Genomic DNA, 16,988 nt, shown 5'->3' on the forward strand with positions numbered 1-16,988 from the left:
AAGTCGCTTGGAACTATTGTTCTTACAAAACGATATTTCTGCTATTTTTAACTCACTCTGCCAGCATTTTCATTGGCATTTTCATTCAGCAATGTTTATGATTGTCAGAGCTATTAATACAAAAATATTTTTTCATTAAATGAAATTTCCTTAAAAAAAGCTGTAATGTAACTCTATGATTTCTAGAAATTCATGAACACGTTTACTGGAAAACAATGACGCACTGAGCAATATTACATCACAATATATAGCTCTATTTTAAACTCTTGTTAATTACCATTTTAAAATATTTAAATAGTTTAATGTAACAATACATTCACTTTCAAAAACATTAAAAAATCTTACCGACCCAAACTTAGGAATAATATGAATGTGTATTTTCGACCAAATAAATGCAGCCCAAAAATACATATTCATATTATAACAATTTAAAATAACTAAATAATATCTTTTTGTGTTTGATGACAAAGCTATTACTCTAGTCTTCAGTGTCACATGATCCTTCAAAAATCATTTTAATATGCTGAATTGGAAGCATTTTATATTATTGTTAATGTTGACAACAACTGTGCTGCTTAATATTTTTGTGGAAACCAGATAAAAAAAAATTCAGGATTCTAAACTTTTGAACGATATACATGTGATGTTGTGCTTTTTCTTTATTTATTGGCAATCAAGTATTGTGCAGTTTATTATCACAGAAATCTTGATTGTTGCTGTCAGATGTTTTTGTATTCAGTCGTTCTCCAAGTTTTGAAAGAGTTACAAGTTTCATGTGCAGTGCCCACATCTCTCTGTGTTTGCGTCAGCAAGGGAGAGCGAGATAAAGAGAAACTGTTATGTTGATCATTAACGTTTGCTTGAATATCTTTTGCATTGCATGCAGCATCCTGTGTGATCTCAGCTGGTCTGAATATCATGCTTGTTTATGAATGAACGCCATATTTACTTTCCCTAAAAATTTATTTCTGAGATTTACAATCTGCGTTAATGAACTAACAGCTGTCCAGCCAGACTGTTCTGCATTCAGCGGTAGGGGCATCACAGCTTGACAGTGAGATCTCAGAAACGCACCTAATGGGACTCTGATGTATTGACATGTTCTACATATTATAGACTCTTTTGTTTTTAATCCCATTAACTGCCTGCAATTTCTGCCTTATTACAAACATCTGCTTGAGTAGGTCTGCACTTCCTCTGGGAAAACTTTCTTCAGATGAATTTTAATATTCGGCAGATTACATGCAGTTGTTATGGTCTCAGCGTGCTCTTAAATTTCTTGTCTCCTCCACAGTCTCGCAGGCAGAGTCTTCTCCTTTTGATAAAATACTTCTACAAGTGTGTGTGTGTGTGTGTGTAAATGTTCACTCTAATTGGTGGTGTACTTTGGTTTTATTTTTTATTGCTCTATATACTTTTACACTTTGTTGCATAGACAGTGGTAGAAGTGGTAATTGAGTATCAAGGGTTACTATATTATATTATAATATATTATATTATTAAAATTATATTAAATATATTTCATTTTCATTCATTAAATAAAATAAATTAATTAAATATAAATATAAAATTTATTGCATATATATATATTATTATTATTTAATGAATATAATATAAGAATTTCAAATTATATTTTCTCCATAAAAATGTTAATTCATAATTAAACCAATAAAATGACAAACATTCAGAAATTATAATATAATACAATTAGTGCGGTCAAATCGATTAGTCATAAAAGTTTGTATATAGTTTGTATATGTATTAGATGTGATTAATTGATTGATTGTGAATAAAATCACACCTGATTTTTCAATGATACATGACAAAAAATATTTAGAAAATAAATAAATATACGCAAAAGCTGCTTCCTTCTCATTGAAAATGAACTGGGAACTCATAGTTACTGTGCACCGTGTTAAATGGTCTTAACCTTTAAAAAAGGCTCCTATAATGTGACACAGGACATCTACTCTTGTTTTAGTGTAAAGTTTTTACAGTCATACAAGTATTAATACAATAAGGGTTAGATGCAGCATGTCCCTGCAATAATCACAAGGAAACAACTCAATTCTGTGTATCTGTTTTGGGAAATGCGTGCAGTGTTTCTAACCCACTTGACCTACAGCAGATTTGCTCACTTCATCTTCATTACTTACAAATGAATGGTGGAAAGCACATCTGTTTTATGACCAAAGCTCTATGTCTTTCTTTGTGTGGTTTGTCAGATTTTAGAGGCCTTGGCCAGGAACGATGAGCAGTTAGTGCAGACCTGCAGTCGACTGAGCTCCAGCACGGAGCTCATCCCAGAGGACCTGCAGACCAGATTCAGTGCAATGTGCGGCGAGAGACTGGAGCATATCAATCGAAGAATCACCAATTACAGGAAGGTCAGCACCAATTGTTTGAAATCAGACTGGATCTAACTCTGTGCACGAAAACTTATTTTGAATGTCTTGATACGTTTCTTTGGTTGGTGGCCTTTAGAAGGCTGCAGCTAAGAAAACTTCATTTGACTTGTAGCACTTCTATTTAAGTTACAGAACAGGAAACCGCCCCACCCTGTCCTTTTTAACACCAGCTGGCCTTGATTGATGAAATATGCGAGTCCACCAGTACCAAGGGAAACTGGATTGTGCAAAATGTCATTTTTAATTTCCATCAGCTGCTTTTATTTGGAGCAAGAAAAGGAAAATATGTCTGCAAGCATCTGCCCGTTTCCCTTGTTTTTCCCTGTGATCTGATTCAACATCCCACTCAGCACTGGATTAATTAGCCGTTGCTTCACCGGCTATAAATAGCTCTGAACATCCCGTCCCGTTGCATAATTTCCCTTCTGCTGCGTTCTCAGTAGGGCCCTGTGAGAGGTCTGGCAGGGTCCGAACCCCGGACACGGAAGCTCCCTGTTTGTCAAAGTTATTCAGGAATGTGGGAAGTCAGGTCTGAAGGGAGGCTATGTGTCCAGTGCAGCTGTAACCCATCCAGTGTAGTCAGTGAGTGCAGCCATACCCGACCACAGCCATACAATTGTTATGTCATTGTTGGAAAAAGGCGAGGTTCAAAACCCTGCTCAAGGGGAACATTGAGGTCTTGTCAGATGATTTAATTACATGCTCCTGTGCCTGAAACCGTAACTTTAAATGCAAGTTTAATGGATGTAATTTCAGGTGCAGTGTGGAACCATTAACAAGCAATTTTGCTTTGTAAATAAATTACCCCTGATTGATAGATTTTCTACAAGTAGGGCATTATGTTAGCCTAGAAATCTTGATGCACCCTAGCGGCAGCAAATTTGATTTTGCAGTATCGCTATCCTATTGCTGAGGGAATTTGAAAGACAACCGTTTATCCCGCTCCTCGGATTTAGCCCTGCCAATGGTGTGTTCCCAGACCCAACATCTTGATGTGGGTCTGGCTTGTCAGGCTAGCATTATGTGTGGCCGATGTCGATGGACGTCATTCTGTGTTTTATTACTTATGATTTTAAATTATTTTTTCTAGTTGTTCATGATTTCAGAACCAGCCTGTTGACTTAAACCACCTTAGACTGGTTTAAGTTTTTTCTCCCAGCACAGTTTAATATACTATCTGTCGAACAGGAACATCCATTGCCGGATGCGTAGGTGATTGGTGGGCTGGTGTATTTATAGTCTGTTTTGTATAGATTGAGCTTTTGTACACTTTATAGATCTGAAGATTAAACTGGACCAGGGCATGATGGGAAAGTGCTGAGCCATACTGTACTTTAGTACTTAACTGCAATTTAGCTTACCAGACTCAATCCAGTGATATCCTGTGGCTAGCCCTTATTGAAGCCTGACTGGTTGGACATATTTTTTTTTAGTACTGGTTTAGATGATTTAGATAAAAGCCAATAAGCTCTTGTTCATAAACTGTTTCTTACACTAATCCGTCTCTGCCCCTCAGTTTTCACGGGTTTTGAAGAACCGGGCCTGGCCCACATTCAAGCAGGCGAAGTCTAAGGTTTCTCCTCTACACAGCAGTGACTTCTGCCCCACCAACTGTCACATCAACGTAATGGAGGTGTCTTATCCCAAGACCACTACTTCCCTTGGAAGTGCCTTCGGAGTCCAGCTGGACAACAGGAAAAATACTCTGGAGAAAGGAGGCCGCAATTCAGAGCAGGGTGAGTGAAAATATATTCCTAAATTGAATGTACAACTAGAGACTGCTAGGGAGCAATGAGTTCATGTCTATTAGATTTGGTTTGTGCTTTCAGGTAAGCTGAACCCCATGGTTTACGTCCAGCATAGTATCACCAGCATGGCTGCTCCATCTGGACACAGTCTGAGCAGAGCTGAAGGTCACGGTCTGCGATTCCTGCTACGAGAAGATGACCTGCTCATTCTGGACGCCTACCACAAGCTTCTGACCAAACTCACCACTGTCGTCAAAGAGATGGAGTGCTACGCCGCCCAGATTCATGAGTATGGCGTTTTTATTTGGTAATATCTGTTTTGTCATATGAACATGTTTAATATATGGCCTATCTGATAAATCATCATCAGGGGTGTTGGTTTAGCCTTGTACAACATTTGCATTTTCCAAAAGTTTCTCATCCACACTGAACCGTTGGAAAATGTTAAATTCACCTCACAGCGCATGTGTAAACCCGTAAACCCTCACAAAAGCTCACTGAGATGATACATACAGAACAAGACATAATCAAGCATCACGCAATTCTTCTGGCAGGATCATTTTATTTAGAAAAATATCTCACCATTCACTGATGCGTCCAGGTCGCACTCAGTCAGCAACTGCTCTCATGTTTTGCTGCAGGACAGCAAATGCGAGTGAATTTTCTATCATCTTTGCAGAACTGCAAGGTAACATATTTTAGCAACTGTATGAAAGTGAATAGCACATAACAAGCACAATACCGATATAATCATAAATATCTATGGATTCAATATGCATCACATGACTAAACTTACATCATCGTTTTATTTATAAGATTTTAGCAAGATTTATTTAGTTAGATTCAAAATCAAATGACGTCAGAAATTACGCATATAGTTCCCTGATGTGACAGTTCTTATGACTGATAGAGTCTCTATGGGATGTTACTATACCAGCAACAATTTAATCTTTGTGCATTTCACATGACCCAACATCTGGAGTTTGCATTATGTTTTTTTTTTTTCTCTAACAACTATGTGCTATGTGTGTAAGTGTTGGACACACTTAAGCAGAAAGGGGGTGGGTGGGATACTTCCTGTCTGAGCTGAGCTGTTGATGGTTTCATTTTCTGTAAGCACATTAACACCTTGAAGGAAATGGGACACTCTGAGGTCGGCCATATTTCAAAATGGAAATCTGCAAAAATAAAAAAATGCCACGAAGCACTGTACTCAGGCTGTACACTGTAAATGTCACTCTTGCTGAGTAATTTGCAAAGTGGCACAAGTGCCTAACAAGACTGCGTTATGAAACTCCTCTTTCTCTGTCCCTCCTTCCTTTCCAATTCTTGTCACACCACCTATAGTATAAATAAAAAAAAACATCCATTATTATCACTATCAGCCTTTGAGTTTTCATCATTTGGTTGAAATCACATGGTCATATCCTCTGTGGACATGATGGCAACTTCAGCTAGTCTTGATCTATGGTGGGGGGCGGTACCTTTCTCTGCTGCTGCCATATGCTTGTCAGTGCCGATTGTTGGCTGAAAGTCTGTGAGTGTGCTTATTGGCAAGGCAGTCCTTGATCTGGTGGGGAGATAATGACCTTCCTCACAGCCCTGGGCAAGAGAGAGTGCTGTAATGACTGCCTGGAGGTGGTTGTCAGACAGCCATCCATATCATGCAGGAATAATGGGGCAAATAGCAACCGAGTAGCTCATTGGAGCCACTTCTGACTCTACTGTTGATTAAGAAGTGCATTGATCTCTACAGGCGGAGGGGATGGAGAAAAAGCTAAGAAAGTCAAAGCATGAAGAGGTCAGAAGTGGATGGTTTCAGACAGTGCCTGGTGTTTGTTGGTACTGTATAACCATCTCAAAGGGTCAGTTGACCCAAAAATGAAAATTATGTAATCTTTTTACCAACTTCATGTCGTTCCAAACCTCTGTGACTTAATATGACTTTATCTTTTGTGAAACACAAAAGACGAAATTTTGAAAATTTTGCTAAATTGTCTCTGGTCTTTTGTTCAGAAAATAAAAGTTAATGGGGTTCAAGCGATGTCTTTTGGACCTCAATGACTTTCATTATATGGACAAATCAGTTGGAACATTTTTAAGAATATCCACAGAAGAAGTAAATAATGACAATTTTCATGTGATGAAATGGATGATCTGAGGTAGGACCCACTAGGGGGCCTCAGCAAAGTTCCCTAGGGGGTCTCAAAATGATTTGAGGCCCATTCATACTAAGGATAATAACTATAGCAATAATCATATTAGCATCCACACCAGCGGACTACAGTATATCGTTCTGTTTATTCTAAGTGTGCATTGCAATTGTATGCTCATTATAACAGTCTGCTGCTTTAAATGCTTGAGTGATTCTAACAATTCTAATGGACTCTGCTGTTCTTTATATTTAGAATGATTTTTCATTATAGCTATTTTCCATGGTGTGAATGGGCCTTTAAAATTTTAAAGTAAAGATCAAGATATTTCTTATTTAAACTCACCCCCTTAAAAATTGTTTGTCTTTTTGAAAAAGAAACTGGATTCCCACACTCTAGAATGTGATGTGATTAAAAAGATTTCTGTACCTGGAAATGTGATTTCTGTAGCTGGATAGGTCATGTAGATTAATAAAATCTTAAAACATCATAGGCATGTTTATAATGAATATATATTTTACTAGTTAAAAGCTAATTTATTCAAATGACAAAACATTGTATCCGTGTCTATTCAATCACAAATGTCTGGAAGAGTCATGTGAATTCATTGGTTAAAAAGAATGGGGAGCTTACAGAAAATTAAGCTCCTAAAAATTCTGAAATCATAATTATTTTAATCAGAATTATTTTAGTCACTTTTTTTTTTATTTACAGACACTAGGATTTCCCATTAAAATAAGTTGAAAAACAAAACTAGTGCTAGTGGGTCTTTGAATATAATTGTGGACAGTGGCTTGAGAACCACTGACTTAAAGTCACTCTAAAAGCCAACATAAATTCAAAATGTATCTTATTTGCTTTCTTCATAGTGTCATATGTGCTGTGTGTTTGTCCCTGGACTTTTATGTTACTTCCTGCCCTGAGTGCCATGTTGTATTCCTTTGTAGTTTTTTCCCTTAATTGTCTCCTGGTCCCGCTCATTACAGAACAACTGAAATCACATGGATGTAGCAGGGGTTCAACTCATCCTTCTCCCCCAGTGCCAGCGTTCCCTCGAGGACCGTATTCGTGAATTTGCTTAGCACACCCCATTCCATAATTTGATTTCCTTTTTTTGCTTAATGAACCACTAAAAACACAACTCTTCAATAGTGGTCCTCGAGGGTCGCTTTCTGAATTTTTGGACTATGCTCTTCTGTTGAATGGATCTGCCTTCTTTGTCTTGGAGGTGGACGAGGAGCCCACTCTGATCCCTCAAGGTCTCACTAAACATTTTTTGTTTGGGGTGGTTGGGTGGTGTTGTGGCTCCTCAGGCTCCTCAAGCTCCTCATCCTCTGGCAGCCATGGAGATTGGCCCGTCAAGTACACCACTGGCCAGTACCATCACACCTACTGGATCCGTCTTGGGGCTACAGCTCCTCCCAAGGTAGCGGCGACCACTACAGCGCCTCCCAAGGCGGCAACATCTGCTACAGCCTCTCCCAAGGCGGCGACGTCCGCTACAGCTCCTCCCAAGGCAGCAACGTCCGCTACATCTCCTCCCATGGTGGCAGCGTCCGCTACAGCTCCTCCCAAGGCTACAACGTCCGCTACATCTCCTCCCAAGGCTACAACATCCGCTACAGCTCCTCCCAAGGCGGCGACGTCCGCTACAGTTCCTCCCTTGGCGGTGACGTCCGCTACAGCTCCTCCCAAGGCAGCAACGTCCGCTACAGCTCCTCCCAAGGCGGCAACGTACGCTACATCTCCTCCCATGGTGGCATTGTCCACTACAGCTCCTCCCAAGGCGATGTCGTCAACTACAGCTCCTCCCAAGGCGGCGACGTACGCTACATCTCCTCCCATGTTGGCGGCGTCCGCTACAGCTCCTCCCAAGGCAGCGACATCCACTACATCTCCTCCTATGGAGGCGGCGTCCACTAGAGCTCCTCCCAAGGTGGCAACATCTGCTACAGCTCCTTCCAAGGCGGCGCCGTCCACTACAGCTCCTCTTGAGATTTTCCCCCTGATGGCTCTGTTATGGTCACAGAGGCCATCTCTGAACTCACTGTGTCCCTTGATGGCTCTATTACAGCCAAGGAGGCTGATTAATACTCCTTGCTGGAGGCTGTTTCTGAACCCTCTATGCCCCTGTAAAGGCAGCAGAGGCCAACTATGAACTTTTTGTCTGCCCTGTCACGGTCACGGAGGCTGGCCCTGAACCTTGTGTACTCCGTGGCCCTGCTCTGCCCTGGTCCCCTGACTCCCCGTGGCATTCTGCTCCGCTGTGGTGCCCAGCTCAAACATGGTGGTCTCCACCTCCATCGGCTCCACTGTGGTGGTCTCCAGCTCCACCGTGGTGGTCTCTGTCATGGGGGGCTCTGTCATATGAGCTCTTTGTTTGTCCCTGGACTTTTATGTTACTTCCTGTCCTGAGTGCCATGTTTTAGTCCTATGTAGATTTTTCCCTTGATTGTCTTCCCAGGTGTGTCTTGTTTACTTGTTATCTTGTTAAGCTTGTTTACCTCTGTGTATATATAGTCCTTGTGTTTCTCTCGTTGCTTTGTCAGTTGTTGAATGCAATGGTTGTTTTTTTCCTTGCCGTATTGTTCCTTTGTTGCAAATGGATTTTGTTATTTGTTTTTATTATTTCCACTAAATAACCCTGCATTTAGATCCACGTGTCTGCCTGTTTTCTCCTGCTCCCACCCATTACAAATAGATGTTCCTAGCGTTATTAAAAATCATGAATCAGTTAACGTTCTTCCAAATGGTTTGCAAATGGGTTTTACTGTTGACTTTAAGTCTTTAAGCTTTTTTTTTAGACAGCTTCACTTTTTATCTAAAGAATCAAAGGACATTTTAGCCATATAATATATATGCATATACCATAAATCCCATATCACAATCTGTTTTGCTCTAGCTTTGGCTCTATTTCTATACTGTTCTTCTAGTGCAATGCAGATGTTTCCGATCTATCTTGTCAGATGTTTCAGATAGTGATCTCTTTAGTGTTTAAATTTGACCAGAAGTCACATTCTGATTATAGTTGAAAGTGCTGAATCAGCTGCACGACATTAGTTGAACGTAAAGAGCCTCATGTGTCACATGAAAGCACTCATGTATAAAGGACCGTGGGCAGAGAGACCCGTAGACCCGAACCAAGATCTCCCCCGCAGAGTCTCAACATTATTCCCCTCCTCCATTTCTTCACACTTTGATGCTCCGTGCCCCTAAGGCCCCATGCTGTGCTCACTTCCTTATTAAGCTCCAGCACAAAAATGGCAGTGGGTGCTCTTTTTTTTATATTTATGTCGACAGAATGGGACTCGATGGTGGCGACCAGTCTGCTTTACCAAGAGGGAACATTGTTAGGGCTGGGAGTCGATTCCAAAAATAATCGATTCCTTTATTCCGAAGTGTTGGGAATAGAGATTTGATTCCAACGGTTGGAATCGATTTCATCAAATGGAACAGACTCCTCTTTAATAGAGCATTTCAGTTCAGTAGAGCTTTTCATTAATTCATCCATTCTGTAAAAATATGTGTAAAAATATGTGAAAAGCATATAAAAAAGCATAAAAAACTAGACCCCAAAAACAAAACCAGGACTTTGTAAACTGGCATAATATGGCCTCTTAAAAAGAAAGAATCGAAAACAACAGTGAAGAATCGATTCTTGGAATCAACTCTGTCGATTCTACAAACAGGAATCGGAATTGGAGTCAGTTTCTGACAAATTCGGAATCAAACAGCCTCAAACTGCATAGTTGGAGAACTAGGGCAGCTTGAGAGGCCTTCAGGCTTTCTCACGAGTAGGCATCACTGGAAAGTTTCCTGCGTTTCTCACTCAGAGAATTGGTTTGGGTTGGAAGTAATTTCGTTGAGGTTTTGTTTATTGTTAGGATGAGAATTAGAGTTACGGTTTGCGTCCATAAGGGAACATATTCCACGAAAGTATGTTTATGTGTCCCCTCTCATTAAAAGAACCCTGAGGGGGTTGTCTGAAACTCAAACAACGCTTGACATGTTAGTGTGTTCATGTGTGGAGAGACTGGGCCTCAAAATCAAATTGAAAATATAACTTAAATGTCCCCATGTGTGAGAAGCATCAAGTTTGCCAGCATCGTCTAAATTTTCTTCGCCATTCTCCTGGAGGGGAGCTTAGAGGAGTTATGACTGTTGACACAGCTGTATATGCGTGTTTTGATGTTATTCATATTTGGAGGACCTCTAACTTCCTCAAGTTGTTGTCCGGAAGCCAAGCACAAACAGGTTGTGATTTTGTTTGGCTCTGGTCATCCTCACACGTTCAACTTTCTGACATGCTGTGCCCGATCCTCCCAAAACATGTTTGGAATATAACTTAAAACCACTTCCATTTGGGAAGTGACAGTTGTTCGAGACCCTGGGATACACAGCACAATAAATGTGAATAAAAGTTAAAAATGCTATAGAAAAATACACAATACAAAGGAAAGGAACTACAACGCAACAGAGAAACCGTCAAAATAAGCCCCAGCACAAATTAAACAAGCTGCAAACAATATAAATGAATCCACAAACAACAGGAATAAGACAATAAATGAAAGGTGTAGTATTATATTGAAAGATAGTGGTTGAAAGGGGTATTGTCCAAATTTAAAATATTGGAGTGAGTTGTTTTTCGGCCAACTGGCAACCCGGTTTATCAAAATACTATTGGGTAAATTGGCAGTGGGTGGAATCACACAGTCCAAAACAAAAACAGACATTTCGACACGGAACGCATATTTCAGAGAAGAATAACTGACTTGTTTTTCGGAGAAACAAGTATGTGAACTTATTACGTTTCCTAACTGCAAATGCATTATGGTATTATTATGCTTTATTCAGTAAATAAATAAATAAATACATACAGCACCTTTAACAGAAAATAAAAAAAAATGTAAGAACACTGCATTTTTACAGAATAAGATACAACAAAGTTTATATATTTTGTCTTTTAAAATATGTTATGCAAAAAGATTTGTTCATTTGATAGAAGACTCCTGTTATAATAAACATTTGTTCATCTCTGTTGCAATATTTATCACACACAGTGTCTTTAGCAGATCTAGTCAATACAAAATAACTACTTTTTAAATTTCATTTGATCTTATTTCAGTTATGTTTTTAACTGCTTGCATTTATTGTGTTGTCCACCTCTGGTTCACTGAAACAGAGTCATGAAGTGATGTATCTTTCCCTCTGTTTATGTGAGTCGTGAACATGTTTCTGGAGCTGTAGATTCTGACTCTTTTATTGCACATAGATTGCAGTGTGATTAATGTGTGATTTATCTATCTGGTTCTCTCTCTCTCTGTATTTCCCACAGTTTGCTCTCCTCTATCACACATCCCACCGGGTCTGAAGGGAAGCCTACTGAGAGCTACATTTCAGCCGAGAGTGAGAGTGAAAAAAGTGAACGCAACGGGAAGAAAGTGTGTTTTAATGTGACTGGAGACGAGCAGGAGGACTCGGGTCACGACACTATCAGCAACAGGGACTCCTACAGGTGTGGTGTCTTACAATATACTGAATAGAATATTACATTTATAAATTGCTTTATGTATTGTGATTAATTTATGTAAGCAATGAGGTATGAGAGGCAGCGCTGTATTGTGAATACAGTCATAACTGAAGGTACTTTTGTTAGGCACAACTTTCAAAAGGTTGGGGTCAGCAATTTTTAAAGAAATTAATACTTTATATAGCAAGGATGCCACAGCTTTATCAAAAGTGACTGTAAAGATTGTTCATTGTTACAAAAGGTTGTTAAAGAAAATTATCACAGTTTCCACAAACATATTAAGTAGCACAAATGTTTTCAACATTGGTAATAATAAGAAATGTTTCCAAATCAGCATATTTGAATGAAGGATCTGAAGGATCATGTGACAATGAAGACTGGAGTAATGATGCTGAAAGTTCAGCTTTGACATCACAGGAATAAATTACATTTGAAAAAATATTAAAATAGAAAAAAAAAAATTGTAAAAAGATTGCACAATATTACTGCATATAGTTTTTTCGCAAATAAAAAATACACTGTGAGTGGCCGTCAATGAAGAAAGTCAATTAATTTTTTTCATTATTTTTTGCCTAATGGTGTGATATGTTGTTTTAGGCTTATGTTTTAGGCTCAACTGAGCTCACAAATTCACTGAGCTCACTGAGATCTTGAAGGTTTCTGTAATTTGAAGGTCTCCTACAATGTTTACATGCATCCAAGGTCAAAAAAACACTTCAATGTTTTCATAATATACATTGCAGCATCACCTCTTTTCTCTGTGTCTGAAATGGTTTGATAAAGGATTCAGTCTCTCTAAACCCCTTTTTTTCCGAGAGCCTACTCTGCTCTGATTGGTCAGATGGCCCAGCTAGTCTGTTGTGATTGGTCTACCGCTTACAGCGCTTGTCAGAAACAAATCGTCCATTACCACATCTGAATTCCAGCTTCGGAGGCTTCCTCAGCACTTGATACACAGTGATACGAACAGTAACGATTGTGTTGGTTTTAATGCATCAATTCAAGCCCGAGTTCTAATCCGTTGGAAGTGTATGCAAAATGGAGCTTCTCGACATGAAGTCTCATTGAAGACCATAGACTTGCATTATGCAAATTTGTTACAAACCTGCGTAGGTTCAAACAGAAATTAAGACTGGAATTACCGATCGATCACTTGTTTCAGGCAGTTCAGAATCGGTACTTTCTTTTGAGAGAAACAACTTTGATCTTTGAAAATGTGCAGACTTTTTACTTTCACAAACAGCTATATTACACACTACATGAAAGGTAATATTCAAAAAAGCATAATAGGAGCACTTTAACAGATGCTTTGGGATTAAAAACTGTACAGACGTATTTAGGAATGTTGTTTAATGTGGGTTGTTTGTGGCTGCAGCACCATTGTTGGGTATTAGTAGTCATAATTTGTTCGTAACACATGAATGTTCTGATTGCTTCCAGTGATTGTAACAGCAACAGGAACTCCATTGCGTCCTTCAACAGCATCTGCAGCAGTCACTGCAGCTCTTATGTGCACAGTGATGAGATGGACTCAGGTAACGCAACCAGATATCATCCTGCACACATCTGACAACACAACACCATTGTTAGTTCACTCCTCCAGGACTCTAATCAAATTTGGCAAGAGCTTGGATTTGCCTTTCAGACTGATTCTTATCTCGTTGCACTGCACATCAAGCACGCATTTTCCACTTAGTCAAACAGAACCCGCCAAAACACAGTGTCTGCCAAATTGATGGCCATTTGATGCTAACTGCTGAACAGATGGTGGAAGAGAGGGACAGGAAAGTCTGAGAGGAGTGGAGAGACGTGTTTGCATTGTTATGGCAATAGCTCACTAATGAAAACAATGTGTTAAGGGCTCTATGTTAAATGTGCATTTCCTCTAATGATTACCGCTTCACCCTCTCTCCACACACACACATAATCAATCACATACAGGCGACGAGATGCCGACCAGTGTGTGGATATCTCACGACAAACAAAAGAAGCTACATGGCTTCCTGGAGCATCTCTTCAGTCAGGTGTGTGTTTGCTGTCTGCTCTGACAAGTTTATACTTCCACATGTATGTAATGTAGAGCATTTGTTCATGTGAACTGTATGTATAAAATTGGGTGTATATATTAAAAATAACATTAATAATACTAATAATGATAGTTATTATTTGTGATTATATTATTAATAACAGTGTTAGTTTTGTGTATATTAAATAGTGCTTTAAATCACTTAAAAAACGAACTAATTAATCACACATTTTTCTGTAATTAATTGCGATTAATCTCATCTAACATTACATTTTTTTGTATATTTTTATTAGTGTTGTCAATCGATAAAAAAAACTAATTAATCACCCATTTTTCTGCAAGTAATCGCACCTAACATTAAAGTTTTTAAATATATTTTTATATTGTAATACTTTCACATTGAATCTTCAAAGTAGAAATATCATATAGCCTACTGTAGCACAGCCAAAGGATGACAGAAAAAAAAAAATCGGATAATGCGTTAATTTGCATTAAATATTTTTAATGTGTTAAACTGAAAAAATAAATAAAAATAATAATAATCGCATGCATTAATGCGTTAGTTTTTACAGCCCTAATATTAATACATTTCAAACTTAATTAACTTATCTTAACACTTAAGTGTTTTTGAACATCTTCTTTATACGTTCACGTATTTGAAGTGTAAATTTTATATGTAACCCATTAATATGTTTTTTTGTATTAAGTAAGAATGATCAAAAACATTGTTTAAAATTGTTTTGACATATAGCAAGTCATTACTTAATGTTATCTCAGCTACCTATTTATATTTTCATAAAAATAATTAATAATCGTTCATTTTTATATGTAATATTTTAATTTAATTTGAATAATTTCATTAATATTGTAAATAAAGTAAAAATAACTACAATTTACTATTTAATTATTCTTTATAAAAAATATGTTGTTTTATTAAGTTATTTTGCTTTATCCCATCTGCTCTTATGAAGACTTAGCTTCACCTTTGACCTCTTTGACACCTAAAAACAGGCTAAAGCCCCTCACATAATACCCCACGGATGTAGTCATTTTCCCCCAGAGATCAATCTGTTCTGTCTCACTCTCCACACTTTTTAATGAGGATGTCTCAATCACCAGTGAAATGTAGAATGTGCGGCTCACTGCGTCCTTCTTGCCTGCTGTTTGCTTTATAGCACGCAGGTTTCCGGGAGAGCAACACTCCCAGTTCACATGCAGCACAAATGTTTTCCGGCTGACGGGGTGGGAGTTCAAGGGGCTTTTGTTTGTGCAAACTGCTTAATGTTTAATAACCAATGGGACTGAGTTTTGAAACCCAAAAGTACTCATGGCGAGTTTGTCCATATTTTCTTAGTCAACAAATTAAAAACGAATTGCCTATGATGTACTGATCTAATTTTCAGGTGGAGTCCATCACCAGTTTGTTGAAAGGGGCAACCGTGACACGAGCCTTTGAACAGACGAAGTGTTTCACTCCGGGACGAGGACTTCAAGGTATCAAGAGATCCTCATGTTAATGAACTGAATTGTGTTTTATTCCTGTTGGCAGAGGGTTATTCAACACAGATAATATTCATTAAAGTGACTTTCATGGCTCAGTGCACTTTTTGTTATGGTTTGCATAACTTAAGTTGGACTTATGAGCACTTCACTCAGAGTGCATTGACTGTGCAAAAAACTCATAAACTATACATGGTTATGAGATTATGTTCTCAAAAAGATCTCTAGGGATCTCCAATAATGGATTTTCAAACTTTTTCTTGAACTGCCACTTTGAAACGTCTCCTTGTGAAGTCAGTTATGTGAGAGTAGGAAGAGGGGAAAAAGGAGTGACATAAATCTGGGCCTGTATTTCATGTGTATTTCAGGGTGGTTGACAAAAAGGAAGTATGGCTAAAGTTGGGAGTTTACTTCGAGCCGTGTTTAGAGGCTCAGTGATTGACTGCTCCAACCTCAGCTTTGTCCTTAACCACAAATCATCCTAATCAAATCTGTACAATTCATTTTATCTGGGACAGATAAAGAACACCAGACTGCTAGAGATAGTGTAGGACATTTCCTCGATCTGAGGACACTAGGACATTGGACTCATGGAGGTTGTCTGGGTCACTTCCTCTGTCTCATTCTAGATTTTGTGACGTTTTTTGCACCCTTGAAAGGAACACTGCTTTATTTTATTTTATTTTATTTTATTTTATTTTATTTTATTTTATTTTATTTTATTTTATTTTATTTTATTTTATTTTATTTTATTTTATTTTATTTTATTAATTATTTATGTCATTTCAATTTATTTATTTATTTATATTTTATTTATTTGTATGTTTGTTTGTTTGTTTGTTTATTTATTTATTTATTTTTACAAACGCCACGTGGAAAGATATGCAATTTGAATTAAACATAAAACAAACACTAAGTTTTATTTACATAATTCTTAACACCGAGTTCTCACTTCAAGTGCACTCCAGTAGAATAGTGTGTAGTGATGCTCACTTTTAAATGAGTTTCACCCATATGATTTAATCTCTTTAAACATTAAAATGTTTAATTTAAGGAGCCTGAAGCCGAACAGTAGATAAACAGCTCCAGGTATGAACCCCTCAGTGTGTTGTCAGTAGAAATACAATTTAATGCAGCCTGCAGTAACTCCTGAGTCACTGGTTTATGTGATAATAAAGTTTATTCCCAAAGGCACAGTTTCACACGGGATGTGGCTCAAGGTCATTGTGTAGGTTAATAAACAGAGAAGGCATTGTTTTAGTGATATTTGAAAGCAGGGAACTCTTGCCTGGGAAATAAATCTTATACGAAGTGACGAGTCAGCGAATGTGGGTACTATCTGTGTGTGTGTGTGTGTGTGTGTGTGGTCTGAATCTAGTTTTATACCTCCACAAAATGTTGCTGCTTTGCTGTTGTAAGGAGATGAGCAGATTGCTATGAAATCCTCACAGTTTAACGGTTGATTATAACTTGTGTGCCTGTGCATGTGATTTGTTTATTTAAGCTCTCACATGCAAGCAAGTGAGAAAATAGGATTTGAGTTAGATATTGAGCTGTTTATTATGGGGCTAGTGACTAGACCATGGCCACATAAACACTCCAAAGGAGTAACAACCATTTTTC

At 38.2% G+C, this 16,988-nt stretch overlaps 1 protein-coding gene across 1 annotated transcript in view; it reads left to right on the top strand.

The window, feature by feature from the left end:
* Positions 1 to 16,988, top strand: part of prex2 (phosphatidylinositol-3,4,5-trisphosphate-dependent Rac exchange factor 2) — a 152,081-nt gene that overhangs the window by 85,433 nt on the left and 49,660 nt on the right. Inside the window, exons 23-29 of the mRNA XM_081353151.1 lie at positions 2,226 to 2,387; positions 3,925 to 4,144; positions 4,238 to 4,445; positions 11,645 to 11,824; positions 13,280 to 13,374; positions 13,781 to 13,863; positions 15,269 to 15,359. Coding sequence (XP_081209277.1) covers positions 2,226 to 2,387; positions 3,925 to 4,144; positions 4,238 to 4,445; positions 11,645 to 11,824; positions 13,280 to 13,374; positions 13,781 to 13,863; positions 15,269 to 15,359 — 1,039 coding nt within the window. The remainder of the gene's footprint in view (positions 1 to 2,225; positions 2,388 to 3,924; positions 4,145 to 4,237; positions 4,446 to 11,644; positions 11,825 to 13,279; positions 13,375 to 13,780; positions 13,864 to 15,268; positions 15,360 to 16,988) is intronic.

The sequence above is a fragment of the Scardinius erythrophthalmus genome, assembly GCF_964197995.2.
Source record: "Scardinius erythrophthalmus genome assembly, chromosome: 22".
In the NCBI taxonomy this organism is placed as follows: domain Eukaryota; kingdom Metazoa; phylum Chordata; class Actinopteri; order Cypriniformes; family Leuciscidae; genus Scardinius; species Scardinius erythrophthalmus.